General features: G+C 38.9%; 1 protein-coding gene across 2 annotated transcripts in view; it reads right to left on the minus strand.

Annotated features, from left to right (window-relative positions):
- nrg3b (neuregulin 3b) overlaps window positions 1-24,611 on the minus strand; it is a 135,920-nt gene extending 111,309 nt beyond the window's left edge. The window contains exon 1 of one of the 2 annotated variants that reach the window (XM_042735663.1): window positions 22,573-24,611. In XM_042735663.1, the coding sequence (XP_042591597.1) occupies window positions 22,573-23,422 (850 nt within the window). In that variant the 5' untranslated portion in view covers window positions 23,423-24,611. The remainder of the gene's footprint in view (window positions 1-22,572) is intronic. The other variant, XM_042735662.1, reaches the window with a different exon arrangement.
- Between the last annotated feature and the right edge of the window lie 1,491 nt (window positions 24,612-26,102).

The raw sequence follows: 26,102 nt of genomic DNA on the forward strand, positions 1-26,102 counted from the left end.
CTAACAACACACAGTGCAACAAGTCAGGTCTCTTTCGTGAATGAATTACTCTTATAAGCCAGTTCTTTTAAATGACTCACTTTTTAATGACTCAAAAATGAGTCTCAAATGGCAGACTTGCTCACTGACTCAATCTGGGCAGTTACTGGATTCACATCTGACTCAATCACTTTCGGTCAATTCCGACTGGTGCTTCCTGAAAAGTACTTTGAGAATTGTTAAATGAAACCATGGAGGGATCAGATCATATAAAGTGGAATTGGAACTAGAATTGTTAAAATTCCTTACGATTCCCATTGCTACGCAGCACTAGAGTAAACCTTGTGGTAAATGTCACAGTCTACTTCATGAATCTGATATCGTGCGGTATCACCCTTTACTGTAAATGACTAATGCACCTCAGGTACAGGTAGGTGTTCATCTCTCTATTTGTGTCTTTTTTCTTGTGTTAATCATGGTTGTAGCATTTGTTCTGGTGTACTGTCACCAAAAGCTTTACACACCTTTATAGAGAACAAACACAATCTTTGTCACAATCCGCTTTCATTTGGATGACACAGAAACTTGTAAATCTACTCCATTAAATTATTTCTAATCTATACATTTGATGTGTTTACAGACATAAAATATGTATTTGCAGTGGACTATTGCAACAATAAGAATACCTTCAGATCTATTTTATGGACAACAGAGCAAACAGCCTCCACAGGGAGAAATGAAACAACATGTTACGAGAAAACAGACATTTTGGAAATCTACAAAGCCGTGCGAGGAAGACATTAACTTGTCAATCAAGAGATGAAAAAAAGCAGTGCCAACCAGCTGAATTGTGCCGCTTATTTCCACTCGTCTGCCAATGAATTGTATCTCTGGATATTATTCTAATTACACAGCTCTGTTTCTAATGCAACAATGGATCACAGACCGTGATTGGGTCTAGCTTTTAACTGCCACCGGGCCATAATGGCTCTGTGAAATCAAGTACGGCCCGGCGCTAAGATAATGTATACGCTTCTCTCATAATGCAGAGGATGAATTAGAGCACATGGCCCCATTGGCTTGCCAGGCTTGGGGGAATTCAAGATGGAAATGAGCTGTGAGTGATGTGATTTGTTGGACGATATGCCGGACCCTTCACGCGTCTACCCACTACAGCACAGCGACACACTGCAATCAGCCAGTGCAAAGCCCCCATTATGTTACACCATTACTGCCACACAATAGCAGGTATTATCAGTCATACGAGCGAGTGACTTTGACTTGTGCATGGAGGAATTGGTAGTGACGGTTTTAGTTGTCGCATGAGCAATAAAGGTAGATGTGATAATGCGACATAAGCCATAATCATAAAGGTTGTGGCATTTGTCTTTTCTGCCAGTGCGTTTGTACATGTGTCAGCAGGGCTTTTCGATGCACGTATGTGTGGCTTTGTGGATTAAGTATTACAATGCACAGCTGCGCCCAGACTCACTGATTAAATGGCACTGTATTAGTGGTCCATAACAAACGGCCCCGTCTCCACCTGTCAATGCTTCCAGCCCTGAAGTTTTAAGCGTTCGTCGTCACAGCAGCTAGAATGGGCTCATAACCTCTGCAAGTACCTGCTATAATTGCACACTGATTATCATTACTCACGCTGCCATTACAGCAGCACGAGTGTCATTAGCAGGCTGCCCTAATGCCATTTCTGACGGTTCACTATTCCCTTTTGTTCAACTTTATATTCCTGAGTGCTAACTCGAAGCATTGTCAGGCCAAACTGATTGAGTGAGAAACTTTTTTGTAGAGTTGAGGTGCTTTTGTTATGTAAAACGTTTCATCTGCTAACATACAGTTAATGCCCCTTAGTTTCGGCAGATTTCATGGTACACCAATAGGAAAAGCAACTCAAATTTCCGTTTTGTGCTTTAACTGACCCTTTCGTAACAATCCACCCTCTCATTTTGAAGCAATTTTAGCAGTTAGTGCCCCCAAACAATCAGACCGGCAGGTGGGGCTAATCCTAGATTAGATGAAATGGTTGGTCATGTTTGTTTACCGAGCAGAACCATCCAGAGACTCTGGGACAGAGAGATTGAATTTAGACAGAGTAAAGGCACCCAATCTCAGCACTTAAATTGACATGATTAGTTTCGCATTTGCCGCAAGTGAGTGGAATATTATCGGCTCCTAGTGGGCCTGGAGGAGCCTGAGATTCAGAGAATTGTCTGATTCTTTTCCAGTTAAGTTTTGCTTATAAGATATTCCTCTAAGCAGACCTTCATAAAAGTCATCACCTGCTGCTCTTTGCTATTTCACGTCGACATCTCAGTATAACCTAATTCCTGGAAGCACTCTAAAAGTCACACATCTGATGGCATAAACCAAAAACAACACAATGTTTGACACACTCCTCTTAGTAACAGAACATCTAATGTCTATTTAAGACAGATGTTTGCTAGCTTAGTACGTTCTTCGTCATCAAAAGCTTCAGAGCTATAGGAGGAGTTTACCTACACTGTTATTGCTCAGCATGCATGATCTCAAATACCTACACACATTTACTGTATAGTTATTCATTCACATTTGTTTATCCCAACTGACTTCAAAGGCTATTATAGTACAATTTATCAACATATATGGCCTCTGGGAATTGAGCCCATGACCTTGGTGTTACATTGTACATTTATGCATTTAGCAGATGCTTTTATCCAAAGCGACTTACAGTGCATTCAGGCTATATATTTTTTTTTTTTTTTTTACCAGTATGTGTGTTCCCTGGGAATCACACTATGCTTTACCAGATGAGCTACTGTATAAGGAATAGTATATGCATAAAGCAGTAACACTGTGTGCATTGTATGTCCAATTTAAAATATTTACTGTGTTTCTGCTTTTTGTCAGAAAAGGTGTACAAAAATGATAATTTTAGGGGTAAAACAGCTTGTCACTGGGGCAGTACTCTGAAAGGGTTCAAATTACTGTAGTATATTAAAGGGTGCATATTAGCAATGTAAAGGTGCAGATTGTAAAATAAAGGAGCATGTTAGTAGTTTAAAGGTACATCTTAATTAATTGTGATTTGAAATGGCATATTAGTAACTTAAAAGGTAAATATCTAGTAATATCTGGTGCGGACAGACAAATTGCTTGTTGTTGGAATCTTATTGCATCACATCTGGTTAGGACGTAGTGTAATGGTGCATCTCTGTAACTTAAAGTGCCATTTTAGTACATTACATGGACATATTAGTATCTTAAAGGGCATCTTAGTAATCTAAAAGTGACATTAGTAGCTTAAAGGTGCATATTAGCCTAGCAACTTTTTTCTCAGAAATGTAAACAACAAAAGCTTAGCATCATAGTCCTAGATTATTTAGGTTTTGACTTCTTGCCATAGGATATGACTTTTATAAAAAAATTTATATGATTGCCTCCACTGGGAGAGATTTTGGATATTTTTGTTCATATATTCAGTATGCAAATGACACATTATGTCAGATTTTTTTAAATGGGAGAGATTTTGGATATTTTTGTTCGTGTTAGCCTTTGCAGCTCTCTAATGACACAGATGAAAGAGATTTTGGATATTTTTGTTCATATATTCAGTATGCAAATGACACATTATGACAGCTGAGTTGAACAGCAACACCTCCCAACAGGGTTCCCTATAGAATCAATTATCAGTTGTGCATGTCTGGACCTGATGCTTCCTCTAATCACTCAGTGTGGGGGCCACAGGTCATCGAATCCTGTGCTTTTAATGTTTAGTGTTTTTTATTGGTTTTAGCAGTTTAAGCTCTTCAAAGGGCATGCAGACTGAATATGATGAGTAGCATTGTGGGTCCATTTTCTCCTAAGATGGCCTCACTAAGATGAAGAGAGGCAGAACTGCTTGAGAAAGCTAATGGTTATCCATGAATCTTTAAACAGACTGAAGGATCCGAGTTTCAATGAGTATGACTTCATCCTGCGCTATGGGTGATCTTTTTGCCTGGACTAATGACTCGTGAATGAAGCCATCATAAAATCTGTTATTTAAATGGGAAATTTCAGGACTTCTTTGGATTTGAGAGGATGTAATAAACAGGATACTGGTAAATGTTTGGTTGTATGGGGTGGGGAGGAGTAGCTGGTGTTCCTTTCCATGGCTACTACTAAAAGAAAGATGTGCAAAAAAATACCTTTTAAGTATTATTAAAGTAATACACTTTTGTACCTTGTCTACCCCTAAAGGTTATGTATTAAAGTACGAACATGTCCATTTATGCTAATAATAGGCATTGTAAGGTACTAATATCCACCTTTAATGCACTAATATGCACCCTCAATGTACTAATATGCACATTTAAGACTAATATGCACCTTTAGGGTATTAATTTGCCAAGTTAAGATTTAAAGGGGCAGTTCAACTAAAAACATTAAACAAATGGCATAATTTATTCACTGCTGTTTTAAATTGGTTTGATTTTCTTTCTTCTGTAAAATATAAGGATTTTATATAGTCGTGCTGCTTCTTTCCATACAATATAATAGAGGTGAATGGGGACTGGGTCTGTCAAGCTATAAAATGACAAAAGCAGCATAAAATCATCATAAAAATACCACAAATTGGGATCTTTATGACTAATGCACTACATTACATTAATTCTTCTGAAGCCATACTACAGCTTTATGGGAAGATCACATTAAAATTGATGTCGTTATTCTTTAAAGAGTCTACTTGTGCATCTTGTGAATCTTATTTAAAACCTTGAGCAAATGGTAAGATTTTCAGTAATTAATGTGAACAGATTTCAGTCTTTCATATGTCTTTAAAATGACTTGGAATTTAGCACACAAGTCCTATAGACTACAGATCAAAAGTAAGGTTTGGAACGATGTAAGGGTGAGGAAATTATAACAGATTTTTCATTTTCCAGTGAAGAACTGCATCACTTCAAACTTTTAACCTTACTGCCTGTCTCAGAGTTATTTTTGTACATTGTTCAAACTGCAGGGGTGCTCCCTGCTAGCACACTAGTGCCATGAACTTTCAACCACACACACACCGCAAGATATACATCACAGAAATTGTAACAAATGGCTTGTACTCGCAGAATCACCCAAGTCTCACTTTGAGCACACGCATGTATATCTATACTCGCATACGGCACACGACCATACCTCCTGGCAGCAGTCCCTGGACTGTTTTTGCTCTGACGGAATAGTGGAATGCTTATTGGAACTGTTCACAGTGGACCGACTCTTCAGTACAGCTATCACAGACGGTAGAGAGATGAGAAATCACCTGCTCAGGCTGTAGAATTACAGCATAATTGGCTTCTAAAGCAGAGCCCGGCCATGTGAAACAATGCAACTCCAATTGACCTCTCTTCTGCACTCTCTCAAAAAAAAAAAAAAAAAGTAGAGAGGCACAAACACTGCAGCTTCGGCTCTGCTACTCCATTCAAGGCCTCAGATTTCAGCACTGGACAGCTCCCTGTCTGCCAAAGCACTATGGAGTTGCATTGTTTCAGCACCACCTCCATTAGACAGCTCTCCTCATGTTAACAGCTATTGGCAAAGAAGATCTTTTCCCCTTTGTCCTTTTTTGTATTGCTGACAGACCCTATGTTTACATACTGTGGTAAGTGAGAACAGGTCAGAGAGAGAGAATAGAAAATGAATATAGTGGGCTGGAACAGATATTATTGCTCAAACTGCAGACTTCTTGTATTTTTTATGTAAAGCTCTGAGCAGAGAGAGGGCCGGGCACATGAGTTTGGCATCACATTCTGCACACTTTTTAGCTGACGATGAAGTCTTGGCACTAAGCATATTAAGAAATTCCAGCTACACCAAGAGAATGTTTTGTCAGGTAACCTAAAAATGTGCTTCAAATGTCTTTCAAAATGTGCATGTGGTAAAAACTGAACTAAAAGGTTCATTTCAGTTTAAATATCACTTAATTTGACTTAACAAACATGACAATCATAGGCTAAAGGTCAGAAATTGTTCTTTAAAGCAACAGTTTATCAAAAAATGTAAATTCATCTATTCGAATCTATCTATCTATTCTATCTGAATCATTCAGTCTGATTTGTAAACTGGATCAAATGGTTCACTGAAAAGCTTACCCCTTCAAAAGAATGATTTGATCACCAATTCAGTCATCATGTTCAACTCACTGGCTCAATGATCCGTTCACAGTGGTTTCCGAGTTAACAGCTCACTGGAGGGAAAGATTATCAGTGAATAATGTTTTAAATCTGTCTGTTGCTCACATAAAGCTATCATGTTGCTTGAACTTGGATTATAGTGCACAAGTTGTATAGTAATATGGTGCTTTTAGTGTTATTTGTTGGGTTGAGTAAACATTGATTTTTCGGATTAATCACAATCCTGAAACTGATCATTAAAATCCTAAGATTGATCCTTTGCTCTATATGTACTGTATGTGCACAAGTCAGCTGTAGAGTGATACTTCACTCTAAAATGATATATGACACTATTCACTCACCATCGTGTTGTTCCACACTTTATGAGTTTCTTTCTTCTGTAACATAAAAGAAGATATTTTGAGAAAAGGCGCAATGGGTTTTGTCCATACTGTGCAAGTCAATAGTAACCAAAACTGTTTTGTTGCCAACATTTTTGAAAATATCTTCTTTTGTGTTCCACTGAAGAAAGAAATACATTACGAATTTGTGTCACCTGGGGAGAGAATCCTTCTTGCTTACTTACACTTTCCTTCACGTGGGAAACTCAAGCTGCTGCTGTCATTTCACTTTTTGGACCTATCTTCAAAAGTTGTGTTTATTTTATTTGTTTACTTCAGTTAGCATCTATCTATTTTATGGCTTTCATAACATTTTTAATGTGGGCCCTGATAATTTATAACATTAATATTTTCACAATACAGAAAGAACATTTCTTTCATAAATAATATATGGACAATATAACTGAAACATACCAAAAATAATCAGAACTGCTTTGAGAGCTTTTGAATTAGAATCATATTGAATAAGAATTGCATGGAGAGCTTGCGAATTGGAATCAAATTAAATCAGGAAATGTAAAATCAATACCCAGCCATCATGTTTTGGAGCTTAAAAGCCATGGTCACTGAACAGCCTGGAAAATATTCTTCAAAAAAAAAAAAAAAAAATATATACTCTATATATTTAATAATAATAATATTAATATATATATGGTATATATATATATATATATAATATATATATATATACATATATATATATGGTACACAGAAGTAAGTAATAAATACACATTTAAAAGGACATGAGATTAACTACACATACACTACCTTTCAAAAATTTGGTGTCAGTAAGATTTTTTTTTTTTTTTTTAAATTAATTATTTTATTCAAGAAGTACACATTAAACTGATTAAAAATGACATTTAGAATGTTACAAAAAAATATATTTCAAATAAATGCTGTTCTCTTAATCCTAAACTAAGCATTTAAAGAATGCTGAAAAAAATTCACAAAAATGTTTCAACAGCAGAACTGTTTTCAACACTGATAATAAGAATAAATGTTTCTTGAGCAACAAATAATTTAGGATCATGTGACACTGAAGACTTGAGTAATGGATGCTAAAAATTCAGCTTTGCCATCACATGCATATATTATATTTTAAATGACATTAAAATGTAATATAAATAATAGTTATAGTATAAATATAATTTTTTCACAATATTACTGTTTTACTGTAATTTTGACCAAAATAAATGGAGCTCTAGTGAGCAGATACTTCTTTACAGACCTCAAACTTTTAAACAGTAGTGTATTTACTCTACACTGTAGTAGGCTACATTATCTTCCACACTGAAAGTATCCTTGTAACCATATTGATTAATGTGATCTTTATTAAAAACTATACTTTAACTTGCTGCAAAGTCCAACTGCTAATTGATATCATGCAGCCTTGACAAAATACAAGAATTTTAATAAAATACTAAGCCTGAGATGAAAGCCAGCAGCTGATGTACCTAACCGAGCGAGAAGCAGCAGGGGGATGAAAAGCAAAAGAAGTAATGGCTGAAAAGAACACCATATCACCACAGAGAGCATGAAAGAGACACCAACAGCCATACGCAGTAAAGGGGGATGAAGAGGAACCGAGAGAGACATACAAGAAGGGACAGAAAGCAGAATGGATAGCATTCCGTCCCCATCAAGAGACGAGTAAGGGAGAACAACACAGAGAAACAGCAGACACATGGGAACTCGGAGGATACACTTTACTCAGCACAAAGCCCCAGGGTTTTAGGACCAGCAGTAAATGGAGAGTGACATTTTAAACAGTATGCATAATGAATAAGCCCGAGCAAGGAGAAAAACACAACCAAGGCATAGCAGCTGCCACCATAGCCAGTGATCGAATGAGCGTGTGTGGCTAGACTTAAATACACCCTTACCGCTGGCTAGGTGCGCTTCGCACAGTGTGCTGAGATTTAATTCACTGCGTTAGAGAGAATATATCACTTTGATCTCTGCACTATGAGGAATGTGGACTCTGGCATTCCTTTATGTCTAAGGCAAAGTGCTGGTCAAATCGGAGCATCAGGCACAACAGTCGCTGAAGTGCTCTCATTACACATGAGTGGGAGAGTGCGTTTTGTGATCCGGGCCCTTTGATTCTTTCATTGTGTATGAGAGTCCAGTGTCAATCAGAAGAGCACCAAATGTTCCTCCTGGCCTGCAGGGGGCGATAGTGAGCGTTGCAGTATCACAATGTCATCACATCCCCGACATGCATCATTCAGGCCATCCGCTGCTAAGCAGACCTCACAGAGGCAAACGCTGTCAAGCCTAATCCTCTTAAACAAGATTTACAAACTGCAGGCATGGTGCAAACATATCATATAGCATGAATTCAACACATGTCTATTGTGTAGCTAAGATTTAAGCCTCCACTGTAGGTGAAATGAGTGAACAGGCAGAAATAACATTGAAACAAAAACAGATGGATATTCCTTCAAGCATACACTGACAGCACACAAACCTGAGCGCAAGATGACGAAGAACATCACACCACCAGGCAGCAGTGATATTTTATATTATAAATTTGCAAAAACACAAATCAAACAGAAGGTGTAGGGTGAGGTGATCAAATAACGTGGTAAGAAAATGTGACAAACAAGAGTGTGAGTCCTGGGATCTGAGTCAAAGTCACCCTGCAGGACCTGTGACTACAGACTGATGGAAAAAGAGTGATGCGGTATGAGGCTTTAATACATTTGATATAAAATATTCAAGCCCGCTGCATTAATCCGCCTTTCCTTCAGGCCCTTAGAGCAATGTTTGTCCTGTGAAGTCCTGACAGAGGACAAAAAGGGAGAATCTCACCTGCCTCTACTAAGTGGCTCTATAATACTTAGAGAAAGCTTCAGTATAGGTAGCATTTCATGAAAATCTCAACGACAGTTGCTTGGTTGGTGAAGCATTCTAAGAATGTATGATTCAAGAATGTAACTCTTTACTGATTGGCTGATCACAAGCTGAGCTCTGAGGGGAAAGCCAGCAGACAGAAGAATGTAAATGCATTTCACACTTTTAAAGGCCATGCAAAAATCCCAAAAGTATTTTTCTGTGAGCTGTTGCATGCAATATTAATATTGCAAAAAAAAAAAAAAAAAAGGGTGTCACTCAAATACGATGCTGATAATGTCATTGTCATTAAGAATGGATATAAATTCTGAGGTTTAATAAAGATTACATTACTTAAAAGTGTTAAAAAATTAGTTTGTGTTTCTATAGAAATGCAAAATATACAATATCGGCTTATATGTATCCTCTATGGGCCTAAACATACAGTATATCATATCATATATCACCGACATACATTGCATCTCTAGGTATAGTTATGGCATCTACCAGCAAGGGCTAATGCTAATGTATTTTCGTTTATATTAACAATCAATATATTAAATTGTTTACGCTATATTGAAAATGTACAGAATAATATATTGTGTTAACATATAGAACAATACATAAGGAATTGCTGCTTTCCATATATTGGAAAACATGACACTACTTATATATCAGTGTGTGTACATATGTGTATTTCACATTTACACCCAATATCACATATTTTCATACATGAAACATTAAACTATGCAAACAATGAAGGTGAGATAAAAGATAATGAATATGTGTTCAGCTTTATGTCAACCCATGTGTTATGTCATGAAAAAGAAATCAATTGAGTGTTTAAAATAAAGCTATTACATGTAAAAATGTAGTGCAGTTTTTAATTGTCATATATATTTTAATTTGTATCAACATATGGTCCATGCATATATTGCAGTATATTGAAAAATATAATTAATAGTTTTTCATGCTGTATATGGAAATGTATTATTTACTATATATACCGCATTATATTTTTCAGCATGCAAAATTTTACCATTACCCCAGTCAAATGCTTTATTGCGACCATAAGCAGATTGTCTGTAATATTTGTCTGATTAGTAAATAGAGAACATGCTTCTCTCCTGTGTGTATGGTAAGTATATCACTACATCTGTAATGAGAGATGACACTGAGAGCCCAAAGCCACGGCCAAAAGCAGAGCTCACTGATGTAGCCCTGGAGGAGTCGAGCATATGCTTATCTAGGACACCAGATCCACAGCTGGCCGCATCTGGACAAACAGGCGTTGCCCACATACACGCACACAAATGCAAATGACATAATCTAGAAAACACACCTAAACACACGCTAAGTATTTATTGAATAGTACGCAAACCACACAGCTGCTGTGGATTACCAAAAACCCAAGTGCTGATTTTTGTGCTCGTGATGTGCTCGTGATGGGTTCGCCCTGGGCTTGACCTGAAGCAAGATTGAGCTTGCCTGCATCACAGAGTCCCTGTGAATATGTTTAGCTCCGCCCAAACATGTAAAACACACACTTTTTTCCCCCTCTCACACACATACAAACCCTCACTCTCTCGAATGGTCATACACAAAAAGTATTGGCAATCTAACCAATCTTCAAGCAATCTACCACAACAAGTGTCTCTGGCTGGCCTTTGACATTGAGCACTGAGAGGCAGGCATCAGAGCCGTTACCTTTCTACTGCTCTATTAAAAACACACTGCCTTGAGCCTGTTTCGCCACTCTCAGGACAAACTGAGCTCCCTGACAGAACAAAAAAATCACCCATCATCACAACCCATGTCACACATATTGCTCTTAGCAGACTGCATGCCGAAAACAGGATCTCACACATACATCTATAGCTGAAGAAATGAGAACTGCTCTCGATTAGAGAAAAAAACATGTACAGTAGCATTAAATGGCACAATATAACTGTTTTACTGTATTTTGATTAAATAAATGCAGCCTTGGTTAGCATAAGAGACCTGTCAAAAAAACATATTGACCCCAAACTGAGGTGAATAAATACATAAAACACATTCATTGCCACAACCAGCATAACATAGAACATTTTCAGCACACGCTGCCATGCTAAAATCATCTCGCACACAGCTATAGCTGTCACGGTGCACCTTGAAAAGATGTGCACTGCTCTTGAAGAGGAAAAATAATATTTTTTTTAACAAAAAAGGGGAGGCTGTTGGGCAGAAAGGGAAATCCATCCATTTACCGTGACTCTCAAATCTCCAAGCCATATCTTTTCTTAATCTTTATTATTCCCTCTGAAGCTCACTGGCCTGGCTGTACGAATGGATAGATGACAAACCGCATCCACACTGTGATGTTTGCCCTCACAAAGGACGGAGGGGAGCCACTCACAAAGGATACATTAACAGTCCTTCCATCAAGATGGCTGAATGAGTTCCAGAGGGAAGACAGACACACACACACACACACACACACACACACAAATGCATGCACAGATAAGACAGGTGTGGGAAAGGCCACTAGCCTTAATTTTACTTGAGACGGCATGCTTGAGCACATCTTATCATATTCCTGCAGAGCAGTATGCCACGCTGGGATCAAAGTGCTCATATTTAATGTTGAAGGGCCTGTATGCACAGTACGCCTACAGCCAAGCAACGAAGAGAGAGCTGGAAAGCAGACTAAAAAATATTTGCAGAGATGTGCATGTTTGACTAGGTGAAAAGGGGAGTCTTTGAACTCTACAGCCTAAGTGCTTCATGAACTCCAGGTATGTGTGTAAACGTTAGGGACGCAATCTTCCTCAGTTCACACACTGCATCCTGGTAGGGCTGCAGGACATTAGCTTTGAATAGTAACCTTTAAAAGCCAAAACATTAAATATGATTAATAAGGTACATAATATATATGTAATTTTGCTAAATATATTATAATCACATACTTTTTACATTAAATATGTATGATTTTTATTTTTCATGATTCTTATTTATTTTTTTATTTATTTTTTACCTTTGGTACCTACTTAAAATATTTATTTTTAAAAAGTACCATTTATCTAGAACCACCACAATAAATAAATAAATAAATGTTATATATGGATAAATGGTACTTTTTAAAGAAATATTGAGTGAACCAGAAACACCACAAACTTATTTTGGGATTAGTTAAAAATAAAAATAAAAACAACAACTTTGCACTCATAAACGTTATACTGTAAGCAAATCATACTGGCAGCTGACATGCTCCGTGTTCACAGACAAGTCAAAAATTCTTGCACGCTGAAACTAATCATGTCACAAGTGGCTGACAGAAATGACACGACTGAGACATGACTGTTTGTGCACGACAATGCAAACAGCATGAATCTGGCAACGGAGATGATGCACGCTTTTGTGTCTCACCCACGTCATCTCAGCTGCGTGGACATTCTCTCCCCTCACACACTCTCCGTAAACACAGTGTTGGACTTGCCAAAAACAGCAAAGACCGCTGATGCTGCAAGGCGTATGGTGAGTCATTTTCATAAGGTAAACACTGACCTGTGAATATTCTACTAGCTGGCTACTTTTCTGGAAAATTTGTAGTCGTGTGAACCCAAGTAAACATGTGAGTTAGCTTCTTGTACGTCCTATTAACAATACAGAATCTCTACCTTTCAGATAAAGTTGTATATAGGTACCCATATAGTGCTGGGTGATAAACGATATCAAGATCACAAAAAAAAAATGGATGTCAGCAACAATTATAAGCTCTGGAAATATTTACTCGCTATGGATAAATCTAACAGTCAATCATGCAACAGAAATAAAAATGACAACAGCCAATCAGTGCATGCTGCTAATATGTCTACATCTGTCTATATCTGCATGTTTCTGTGTGAATGAGTGCCATAGTTTCATCTACAAACTCAAACACACTTAACACTGACTTTGTTTTCCGCATCTGCTGTCTCAATATACGAGGACAGTCATAAACTTCATCTCCAGAGCTGCTCTGAGAGTCACTTTACAAGCTTTTGTGAAACTACCGTTTTTCAGAGAAAACTACCAAAATAAAAATATGACAGAAATGTATATAATAATAATATTGCTATGGACCCTTTTCACAAGACTGTGATGATGCATCTAACAGTCATCAGCATCGTAATTCCCCAAAAGTTTTTTTATATTTATATTTTTTATATTTTTTGTATTTATTTTTTTTATTTATATATCACCTTTGCATCAAATTACAAAAAAACTAGTTAAGGCTAATGAGAGGTTGTCTAAGGTATGGTAAATTTGACATCGCTCTCTCTTCTGATTGCCGTTATCAGTCTCTCTACCTTTGCATCAAATTACAAAAAAACTAGTTAAGGCTAATTGAAAACACTATTGTGGATTCTTTGCTATTTGCGAAAATCAAAAAATATATTTGTGGTACTCTCCCTTTCACTGCTCTTCAAGTTAACCCAACTATGACGACTTCCGCTGCTGAGAAACCCAGAAATGGGAAAAGGGTCATTTTTTAAGGAATATCACAACCATTTACACAGTTTGTTGTACAACCTATTGCAATTTTACTGTTGCTCTGTAAAATAAACTAATAATAATAATAATAATAAATAAAGTATCTGTAGCTTCAGTTGACTTGCTTTTATATTTTTGTATCTTTATTTTTTGTTTAATAAATTGTTATATTTTAAGCACATTTTAAAAGATTAAGGTGTTAAAATTTTATTAATTTATTTAATTGGACACCATTTTTGATAATTAATTTGTATTATTAAGTCATAACACAATAAAAACAAAAACAGATTTTTAGGGGAAAATACCATAAAAATGAACAAAAATACAAAATTAAAAATATTAATTAAAAGGTAGCTACTCTGTAGAGTCTGATTGTGAACAAATAAATTGGTCTGGGTCTAAAAAACATGTACTAAGCATTTTATTCCTGATTAATAGTAAATTAATATTGTGAAAAATATCACTATCATAAGATACGGAAAACATATTGTGATAACATTTCAGACCATATCACCCAGCCCTAGATACACACTGAAACACACACATTTTCACAAACCGCACTTGCAAGAACCTGATGGCAGCACAATAAATCTGCCGTTTGAAATCCTTAAGTAATGACATCTAGGCCAGCACCACAGGGGGAGCAGAATGCAATTGAAGACATTTCTGCAGTACACTACCCGGTAAAGATTAGTAAGTGTGCCGAATTAACGACGGCTGCCAGAAGAACCCCAAAACCATGCCACTTCTGCTCTATAAATACTTTTTTCTAAGATAAAGAGATTTGTGAAAAATTCAGGCAAACGTGGAACACGATGAGAAAAAAGAAAATGACCGCTTTAAAAAGCAATACAGTAGAGAATAAATCCGGAAATATTTGGCATACCTGGAGGAACAAATCATTCCCAAAACCTGAATTTGTACCTGGATGTGATTTGAACAACAAGTATATTCATGTAAAAGGAACAAACTACATGTCATGCTTGGCAAATGACTGCAAGTAAGGCATCACTCCAGAGCGCGGCAACGTCAAAGTGCATCTTCCTGCGTTTTTTTTACAGAGCTATTTTTATGTGCTTTGTTGCATGTTGAGCAGATCAAACACATTCCCAGCACTGGAGTTTCTTTCTGTCTGTCTGCGACAGGTGCTTCAAGAAATGCTTGGTATTGTTGGTGTGTAACTCAACTATCAATGATTTAATATTTCACTTCAAATGGAAAGTGAGAGATGTTGTGGAGAGAAGATCCACAGCAGAGCATACTATTTTATAATTCACACTGTTGCCTGACAGGTTGAGAAGCCCTTCGTGTAGCTCGAGTCGATGAGTTACTGAGACTCGCATTTCTTCCGCTTATTATTCAGGAGATATGCAAACTTTGTTTTGGGGCGGAACACAGCATGCCGGGGTCATGGATCGTTACTGGGAAACAGAAGGGAATGAGGAAGGGAGATAAACATGGAAGATGGGAGATTAGAGGAGAACCAGAGTTTGGGGGTGAGCACAACATTGAGCTTGGAGTCGTTTACATTATCTCTTCGAAGCTTTTACCATGCCAGGATTACACCAATGAGCCCAACACTACTGCTCTGGACGTCTCTGCTCACTTTTATCGCCCACACATGCTCGCGCACACACACAGACTGTATATATACAAATCCTACAAATACATTAAATACAAAACAAAAGCTACTTTTACTCTCTCTCTCCTCATTTTTCGGAACACAAATGTATACAATCACAGCTCATTTTCCAAACAATGTGTACTAGTAGCAATAATAATCATTTTCATTTACAGTGTTTATAGTCTCAATTTCTCATGCATTCAGAATCCATTTTATTGTTTCATCTTCTCCTGCTAAGAAAGGAAAATGTTTTTTTAGCACTCACAGCCTGTAGGTTGCTCTTAAAATCATTCAATGCTTAATTCCTCACAAATTAGGCCCATTCGTAATTTAATGCTCAATATTACCGGCCTCATATATATATATATATATATATATATATATATATATAAAATAATACATAAATGATGTACACTGGGGAATATATTTTCCTTTATTAAAAAGGTCTTAAAGTAGGCTATTTGATAAGAATGTGTCATTTGTTGTAAGCAAGACATTTTGAGGTTTTCAGCACAGTAAAACTGCAGAATGTAATTAACAGAATATAATAATAGAAGGATATAATTTAAAAAGCAATATTCAAGGTCCATTGGAGGGCTCATAACAATTAGAGTAAGCTTGATATAGGAAACATTAGAATTAAACTATGCTAATTTACCATTTTATTTCAGAATTTAATAAAAATTGTTATGCATTTGTCCTGCCCAGGTGAATGATGCAGTGTAGCAGAACAAGCCTGCAAAGCATCTCAATGCAGTCATTTGACAGCACCTGCTCTCCCCACAGGCCAGTGCACCAACTCTAGCTAGAGAAGAGTGTCAAAATGGAGTCTCCATCCACAAATATATACAGACCCATTCTTCTCTAAGTACTTTAGCCTCTATGAGCACTCTCTTTTAACTCTTATGAGAATTCCAACGTACCAGGTGCAGAAAGCCCAAATGTCACTTCTATCTATGCTTATCTATCCATTCGGTGGCAAGCTGATAACTTGTGTAATTCAATATAGAGGATATGTAATAACTGAACTGTAATCCCCTTTACTCTGCCACAGCAGTATGCAATAATGTCATGTCATATCTTGATATAGGACAAGATGTGAGTTTCAGCCTATGAACGAATGGGTAGGTGGTGGGAAAGGCAATAAGAGACCAAAGAATAAGAGATCAACATAGACAGCACGGTCCTTTTCTTACACAGAACTATTGTATGCCTTCAGAAGACTTGGAATAAAGTGCTAAAAGTCAAATGGACCACTTTTATGGAGCTTATTTGAAGCTTGAAAGCAACCAGGTCCTTCTTAATAAAATCTGCTTTAGTGTCTTCACAGAAGTAAGCCAGCCATATAGGTTTGGAACAGGGGCTTTTTTACTGGTGAAATACAGCTGTGCTCCAGTAAAATATTGCTGATAAATCCTTGTTTGATGATAAAGATTGCATATGATTCATTCAGATAGTTCACTCAGGCACTGAATCGTTTGCAGGTGATTCTCACACCAAAATAGTAATGGGATACTTTAAGAGACAAAAAACAAAAAGAGCATTGGATGAGATGTATATTTACAATCCACTGCGGGAAACAAAACTTGCAAATGTCTTCTATTGTTTTTCAATGATGAAGCAGCTCTTTATTGTGCATGTAGCTTCTGAACAACTCTCTACTGCAAGCAATGACAATCCAAATATCTTATTCAAATTTAGGGACACTTTTTTTTTTTTTTTTTTTTTTTGATAGAGGATCTGTGCCCCAGTACTGACAAAAAAAAGCTAGAAATACCTCTGGTTTGGTCACAAAACGAGTCCAAACCAGACTTGACCACTTTAGATTTTTCTGTCTTTTCAGTATGCAAGAGTACAGTTACCAAAAAATGACCAAATTCCTCAAGATACTGTTTTTCTATGCACTGGATTGTTTTGTAAGTCCTATCTGTGGATTACAAAAGGATAAGAGAAGTGCTGGCTGCCTTAGCATAATGGGTACAAGCAGGTTGTGGCATTGTGTGTTTGCCCATGAAATGCTCCATCATATCGCTTAAGTTGAAAGTCTATGTTGCGGTGAAAAACATGCACACATGACTCCATTTCCCAGTGCTTGGAATGGGACATCCTTCCCACTTTAAAAAGAGGCCTGATCAATTATTTACACTTCCTGCCACATGCGTTCTACATGTTTCTCTTTCTGAGCATTAATATTTTAGCCTACACTGCGACACCCCCCCACCCCCCCAAACTCTAGGCTTCCCAGCGGACATTTTGTCCACATAAATCACTCGGTGACATTAAAGAAGCCTAAGATGGCCTTCACTGCCACTTACCGCAAGTACACATCGGGGCGCATTAATCTCGCCCTCTCTCGAGACAGAAGATAGAGCCCGGCGCTCACGGCATACTAAAATGTCACTAACAAACAAGGCCGCTCCGGAGAGGACTGTCTGTAAGTGCACAGTTACACAAAGACCATGAGGACAACTTGGAAGTCCGCTGAAAATGTCACATCACTTTTTGCAGATAAAAGTCAGCTAATCTGCAAGATAAAAGCAGTCCTTCATTTCAGAGCGGCCTGGAAAACATCAGGTGGAGTGAGAAGTTCTCCCTCAAGGTTTGTCTCTCACTCTCTGAGCCTCTAAGGTTGTGATTGGTGGTCGAGCATCACGTGGCTACCCTGTTGCTGGTATCTGGGGAGAGCAGTGTGGCAGCAGCAGCTGGAACTACACTCCTCTTGGCCCAGGCGAAAGCCTTGCTGACCTCCCATGAGACGGCGCTAAATGGATTTCTGTCTTTAATCCCTGTGTATGATTTTATGGTACACCTTCCCCTCCGGAGCCACAGGGGTTGCGGCGTTTGCCCTACTTGAGTTTCAATGCTATGTGTTAGCATGTCAAAATTATTAATCTCCACGTCAGAGCTTTTCTCATCCTTGAGCCTTCTATTTTAGCAGCCAGAGTATGATTTTCTGGCTATGTTTTGCTCCAGGCTTTAGCCTGACATGTTTTCGGTGTTTCTCTCCCGATGCCGCTGCGCTTTCATACCTGACAAAATCCGCTCAACCACGCCGGCTTCCCACTGTGCCGCGTAAGGTGTGCGTGGAATCACAATGATGTGTCATAGAAGAAGCATCCCCGCCCCCCAAAGGCAGATAGCCAGCTGCATTTAGAGCGCCAGCCGCCTACTGCCTCCTTACACAGGAAGTAATGAGGCTTGGCCCCTGAGCTAAATCAACCCCGAACATAGATAGGACATAGAGACCAACTGTGAAAAACACATACAGGAAACTCAGGCATGAAGACAAAACGGAGAGAGGGAAAAGGAAATAAGAATAAAGAGGACGAGGAGGACAGAATAAAGGATAATATTAGAGTAGGAAATGTAAAGGCGGAGGACGATGTGCATCAGGGTGAAAGAAATGGAGTCGGAAGGCAGGGAAGAAGATGAGCGGCTCAGGTTTCAGCGCTTCGGCTAATGGATGGCTGCATGTCATCCTTCAGAACAATTGGATAATAATACAGATATGAATGAGAGATGCACTCTCATTGGGGCGATTTTAAAATTATGTTAGTGTCTTGCTTATTCAATTGGGATCCTATGGAAAATACAACATAGTCTTTCCTGGTGCATTACCATATAAGTCCCACCAAAACATAAGATCATTTTGTAGTAGTAAAGATGAATGCGTTCACACATGGTCGCTACCAGTGTATTTCATCATGTTCCCTCTCAGACGATCCTCAGAGAGAAAGTCCAAGTGGGGACGGAATGGGCTTGTATTATATTATACAGTGATGTATTACCCGACACAATATTGCAAATTCAAAATCCAACTTACAGTCCACTACTCTTTTTCTATTTGCCATTTCTATTCATAAAACAGCTTGGCCCAATAATAACACCTCCCTTGTTTGATGCAGATCTATTCCAAGAAGTAAATCTGTCCTCCAACCATCTCATATTTCACAATATAAAGAAATTTCACATGCTTCCGGAAAGCTGCACACTGTTCAGAAAAGCATATCACTGCATTAATGCGTCATACAACTATGCCTTCTGTCCAGTGTTGTCATGTGGGCAAACCATGATTATGCTATTTGGAAAGTTACACTTATGTGCATATCACTGCATTAATGCGTCATACAACTATGCCTTCTCATCTAAAAAAGTTACCAACCCCAACATGTGGGCAAACCATGATTATGCTATTTGGAAAGTTACATACTTATTTGTTTTTGGGTCAGGAATCAACACTTGAGAAACACTGCTTTATGGATATATAGACTGGGAAAAGGGCCCACCCATAAAAACTTTGTCACAAGTCCTGTGAATTTTAGCAATGACACTAACACAGTCAAAGTCAATGTATTAATAAATAAAAAAGACAGCCATGTGGTCTGCAAGAACCTTGGCTTAAAGCATGGTTTCTCGTCCTCCTCTGGCCCCAGGGTCATGGCCCTCCTTTTCCCCCCACCCTTCCCTTATCAGTATTCGCTCCAGGGCACTTTCAGCTCAAGAGAAAATTCACTGCAATGTGAAAGAGAAAATGTGTGGTATTAAATTATACATCAGTTTCTCTTTATACAATGTTCTCACTGTTGACTAGGGGTGTTGGATTCAGTTTACATATTCACACATAACTACAGAAAAAAAAAAGCATATATATTTTTTAGATAAAAGTCAGCTATGGGAACGTCGCCTAGGGGCATAAAGAAGCAGATCTTGACTTGTTTCCCTTATGAGAACACACAAACCATGGTTAACTGCTTAGATTTGTATATGCTATAAACCTCTCTGTGATTTCCAAGATACGATTATTGAAGAAGAAGCAGGAGCACTAATGTGAAATGCATTTAAGTTATCTCCGCAATTGCCTTCTACAGTAACTGAAAAGGGGCTGTTTACGGTCCCAGAACTGGATGACATTCAAACTCCATGCTAACTAATTGGCGCTGACAGAAAATTGATGGCCTGCTTTTAACACCTTGCTTTATAAATAAACAATGTTCCAGATTTGATTACAGAAGTAAATGCAGACTTAAGCTAATTCCCCAGTCCCTAACAAAACAGAATTTTTTAGTTACTGAAAACAAACTTGGATTTTGTTTAGACAGCACATTCTTTCGGGATTCATGAGTGAATTGTGCAGTTTTAGAGAATAACTAACTCAGCCTCACTAATTCAGTAGCTTGAAAGCAGATTGGCTTCTTTCAAATTAGTATAGGCTAGCTTTTCCAGTAACAAGCTACTTTTACCAATGTGTACCATATAGTGTGACCAAATGTGAACAATCAGACATGCTCCCTCCTGAAATGTCTCTCACATGTACTGTAGCATTGCAATATCAGGTTCATATTATTGAACTGATTTTTTTAGGGTTCATGTGAATGAACAGGTTGCTGTTTAAAAAAATACTTCAGCATCAAAACATTTTCAATATCAATAATAAGATGAAATGCACCAAATCAGCATATAAGAATGATTTATGAAAATCCCTTTACACTGACTGAGGACTGGAGTAATGGCTGCTGAAAATTCAGCTTTGCCAACAGAGGGTGAAATTGATGACTTAAAATGCAAAAACCTCTTAGTCCATCTCAGATTTTTCTTTTAAATGAGCATTTTTATCAGGCTCCTATGAAAATAACATGGGACAGTTTAAAAAATAAGGCATTCAATAACTGACTAATAAACTTCTCATTGCAATTAAAGTGAAATTACTGAACCTAATCATAGGAGACTGATAAAAATGCTCATTTAAAAGAAAAAGTCAAAGAAAAATCTCAGACGGACTGAATTTTAAAATACATTCAAAATAGAAAATAGTTCTTTTAAATTGCAATAATATTTCACAATACTGTATTTTATAGTAAAGCAACCCTAATTAACATTGCTCATTCATTAATTAAAACCCCCACTAATTTTATTACAGACAAATACAGCTAATTAAATTGTAAAATACATTAATAATTAATATACCAAGATGTATGCATTTAAAAGAATAAGTAGCCTGATGCTTAATGTAGCAAACTATAGCTAGACAAAAATATGAGTAGCCTGTGGCCTGACAGCTAAATATATTATTCATTAATACTTAAAGTTGTACTGACAGTATTATCATACAGATGTACAAGGACATACTGTACATGGAGTAATATACACACGGATTACAATGTAAATACAATTTCCCATTTGCAGTGCTCTCATATCTCTCTTCTTCATTTATCTCTACTGTGTGTGTGTGTGTGTGTGTGTGTGTGTGTGTGTGTGTGTGTGTGTGTGTGTGTGTGTGTGTGTGTGTGTGTGTGTGTGTGTGTGTGTGTGTGTGTGTGTGTGTGTGTGTGTGTGTGTCTGTGAGTGAGTGTCTTAGCGTGTATCCACTTCCTCAAGTCTACCTACCATACCTACTGCAGTACTCATATCTTTTTTTATCTAAATGGAATCTCCACCTTAAGACCTGATCTCCACTGACAGGACGAGAGCAGCCAGCACCCTCTCCAGCACTACACTTCCTCTTTTGCCTTCTATCTGTCTCTCCTCCTCTAACCTTGAATATCTGCTTTAGATCAGGTGAAATCTCTCTCTAACAACAGACCTACTTTAAATGGGAGAACATGCTAATGCTATTGGGAAAAAGGGAAGCTGCAACACTGGGAGTCATTATTCCTGAAAACTGAAATGAAACAAACAGAGCAAGTGGGCAGCACCATGTCCACATGATACAGGGAGGATAAAGACAGAGATGAAAAACAGTCGCCTATGTGCTCTCTCATTAACATGCAGAACTAATGAACTCAGCAGTAAGCACGAAGACTATTAGACTGCTTGACTGCCTCTTTTGTAATGCAGAGAAGAGAGTTGGAATAGGTATCTATCCTGATGCATAAGAAGCTGGGAAGGTATTTTATTGGAAGCAAGCAAAATAATGAGACCTTACCAAATAATGTGGCTATATGAAAAAAAAGAAAAAAGAAAAGGTGTTTCACAAAATCACGTCATCACAGACGGTGGGAAAAGCTCACACACACAAAAATATCTATGCACCCACATCCATGCATGTATACAATCAAAATGTTTAGATGATCACACTTACGAGTCCTGAAGCGATGGTGTGGGCGAGTAGGCTTTGTTGAAGGGCCCTTGGAGGAGCGCCCATGGTTCCAGCGTTGACCGGGCTTGGAGGGGGACGCAAGGGTGGAGGTTGGTTGGGCCGCTTGGGTGGTGGTTGTGCTCGTCATAATCGTAGTGGTCGTCATGCTTGTGCTCGATGGCCCAGCCTGTGCAGAAGGAGATGCATTTCGGCTCCCACTCTCCCCATTGGGTTTACGGACAGTGGTGCTGCGTGGGGTCACCTCCTTTCCTCCCGGTGGGGCAGGATTGGTAGCTCGGTTGGCGGTGGTGGTGTTGGTCAATCGCGTTCCCACTCTGTTATGCAGGTGTGGAGCTCTGTTTACCGAACCTCCCCCTAAGGCCCCCCCACCTCCTCCACTGCTGCTACTGCTACTGGCCGTGTGGTTTGAGGACTGCCCAGTTTGAGTCCTTTGCACTGTACCTGTACCCTCAACTGCTCGGGTTGCTGAACCCGGAGCCACTGAGGGTGGGCCGGAAGTGGTAGACGTGGAGCCATCAGAACCCTTGGGCAGGGCACTGGGTTTAGATAGGAAAATGGGGTCCTGTCCGATGCGATTGGCGTCCACCAGGTCAGTCGGGACGTAATCCTGCACTGAGCCCACCACAATCCATTTTAGAAGCATCAGGCTGAGGCCTAGGCCCACAAAGCCCATCAGTAAGGGCACAACGCAAAGCCAGGTCTGCTGGCGGGGCCACACCGCACAGGGGCCACAGCGGAGGGGCCCTGGGGCCCGGGGAGAGGCTTGTTCACCCCCGGGCTCCTCCAGGGTCATGGTCTCCATGGTGGCCCCTAGTGCCGTTCTCTCACTCATGCTTCTGGGGTTCAGGGCCCAGCCAGGAAGTAGTGCAAGCAGTGGAGGTGGCTGGGGAGGGAGCCAAAACTGGGCATCTCATTAATATTCATTTAACACTCTTCTACAGATGCAGATACATGCAATACTGACTACTCATATGAATAGCACAGCAGACATCAGCCTATATATATATATATATATATATATATATATATATATATATATATATATATATATATATATATATAACACATAAATAGTAATTCTTTACAAATACAATAAACAAACCCTAAAGCTCAAAAACACCAATATTCAAGTACACATGCACACAAACACACACACTCGATCAGGTATCAAAGAGGACTGGGTTTGGGAGAAGAGCAGGTTTTGGGAACGAGCCTCTCTTTAGTTCAGCTTCCGTAGAATCGAAGGTAATCCCAAAGCCAAGATGAAAAACAGAACAAAAATTAAGTTTTGCGGATCCGTTGGTGTTCTGCCCGGAGTCAAATTTTCCTTATAAATCCGTGATTGTTTGAGCGAGGGCAGCTCCCTGCTGCAGATCTTCTCTCACAGCTGCATTAACGCATCGGTCGTCGCGGCTGGCGCAGCCCTGCCTCTGTATGTGAGTGTAAGTGTGTGTGTATGTATATATGTGTGTGTGTGTGTGTGTGTGTGGAGAAGCTCAGGTAGCGGCAGAAGCACAGCTACACTCAAGGGATAGCTCTGCGTCTCTCTTTCTCTCCCCAGACACGGCACTTCGTCTCTGGCTACGCAGCTTGGATCTTCCCTCTAGTCTCTACAGTGGTGCATCAGTGGACACCGTCAGCCGGTAATCCACCCCACAGGAGAGAACAGCAGAGTGGGGGAGAATGATGTACTCTGATCAAGCAGAGATGGCTGCGAGGGTTAAATCCATCAGATCCTTTTCCCAATCCCTGCCCTTATTTCTCCCGTTCTGTCAGTGTACATCCAAGCCTCTGCCCTGCATCCGTCATTGCACCAGAATTCAAAGGCAGTCCTGTCTCTGAGCTTGCTACATTCCCACACTGAAAGACTCAGACCTTGGCAGAAACACAGGCACACAGAGTGTGAAAGAAGCAAGCAGAGGGAGAGAGAGAGAGAGCGGAAACAAGAGAGAGAGAGAGAGAAAGAGAGAGAGCAAGCAATAGAATGTGCGACAGAGAGAAAGCAGAAGAGGAGGGAGAGTGAGTGGGTGAGCATGAGACTGGGAGAGAGTGAGATAGAGAAGGGAGGGGGGAAAGGAGAGAGCGCTGCTCTGAAAACTGATGCGACTGCTTTTCTTAGAGGCTGCAGTGTGTGTCTGCATGTGTGTTTTCTAGAGTGTGTGTGTCTCAGAAGGGGTGGGGGGGGTGGTGTGAATGATGCTAGTTATAAATTTCTTGAGCAGCCACTCTTTTCCCATCCTGGCCCTTCCATCTTTGTTGACTGCATATGTCCAAACTGACAAACATAGAGGAGAGGAGAGGAGAGGAGAGGAGAGGAGAGGAGAGGAGAGGGGAGGAGAGGAGAGGAGAGGGGAGGAGAGGAGAGAGGAGGAGGGGAGGAAAGGAAAGGAAAGGAGAGGAAAGGAAAGGAAAGGAAAGGAAAGGAAAGGAAAGGAAAGGAAAGGAAAGGAAAGGAAAGGAAAGGAAAGGAAAGGAAAGGAGATTTGTTTCAGTATCACATCCAGCGGCAATATTTTTTGAGAAAGAGCAAAACCAGTAAAGTAGTTCAAATCCTCCCAGACACACCCCTGAGTGCCTGAGGGACAGCATAAGGAGAGACTTCTGGAAGACAGATAGAGACATACCGTCTTTGTGCCATTGTAGGGTAGACCTGTCTCAAACTAGAACACTCAGGGGTAGAGGGCAATTGAAAAAAAAGATGTATGGCAGTGACTTCTATCCATCAGTTGTTGATTGGATTTTGAGATTTGGTCATTACACTCAAAAATTAATGTGATTGTGGAGAGGCAGGGTTAAAAGGCCTGTTCACAATGAGATGTATTCGGTACTAAAATTAGTAGCGATAAACCTTTTAATTTGAACAAATTTGAACGAACCGCTGTTTATTTGTCTTTTCAGACCCACAAAAAGTTCTGCATGCCTTTAATTCAACAGTTTTTTACGGAGAGGTTTTCTAAATATTTTTCTAATATCAGTCACAAATAATATCAAATAGAGAAACTGCTGTTTAATAAAACTGAATTTTCATTGTCATTTGTAACACACTGGTCTGAAAAGACAAACTGCATGTAAAAAAAATGGACAGAATTTTCATACAGATTTTGTGCAATTTTGTCATCATATACTCAGCCTCAAGTTCCATATCAATATCAGTTTCTTTATTCTGTTGAGCACAAAAGAAGATATTTTGAGGATTGTTGGTAACCAAACAGCTGATGGTCACCATTGACTTCCATGGTATGCAAAAAAATATTATGGAAGTCAATGGCTACCATCAACTTTCTGATGGTCACTCCTTTTTTGTTTTTTGTGTTTAAAGAAATTTTTGGGATTTTTATTAGAACACTTTAAATGGTTGGAGAAGTATAGCGTACATCACCAAAGAGATGACTGTCATTTTCAGAAAGATCTAGTTACTCTGATTAAACATTACAAGGTCAATAATAATAATAAAAACAATAAATCATAATAAAATCTACGAAAAAAGGTTCATGCTGACTTTAAATATTACA

Source organism: Cyprinus carpio, chromosome B12 (genome assembly GCF_018340385.1).
Source record: "Cyprinus carpio isolate SPL01 chromosome B12, ASM1834038v1, whole genome shotgun sequence".
Lineage (NCBI taxonomy): Eukaryota > Metazoa > Chordata > Actinopteri > Cypriniformes > Cyprinidae > Cyprinus > Cyprinus carpio.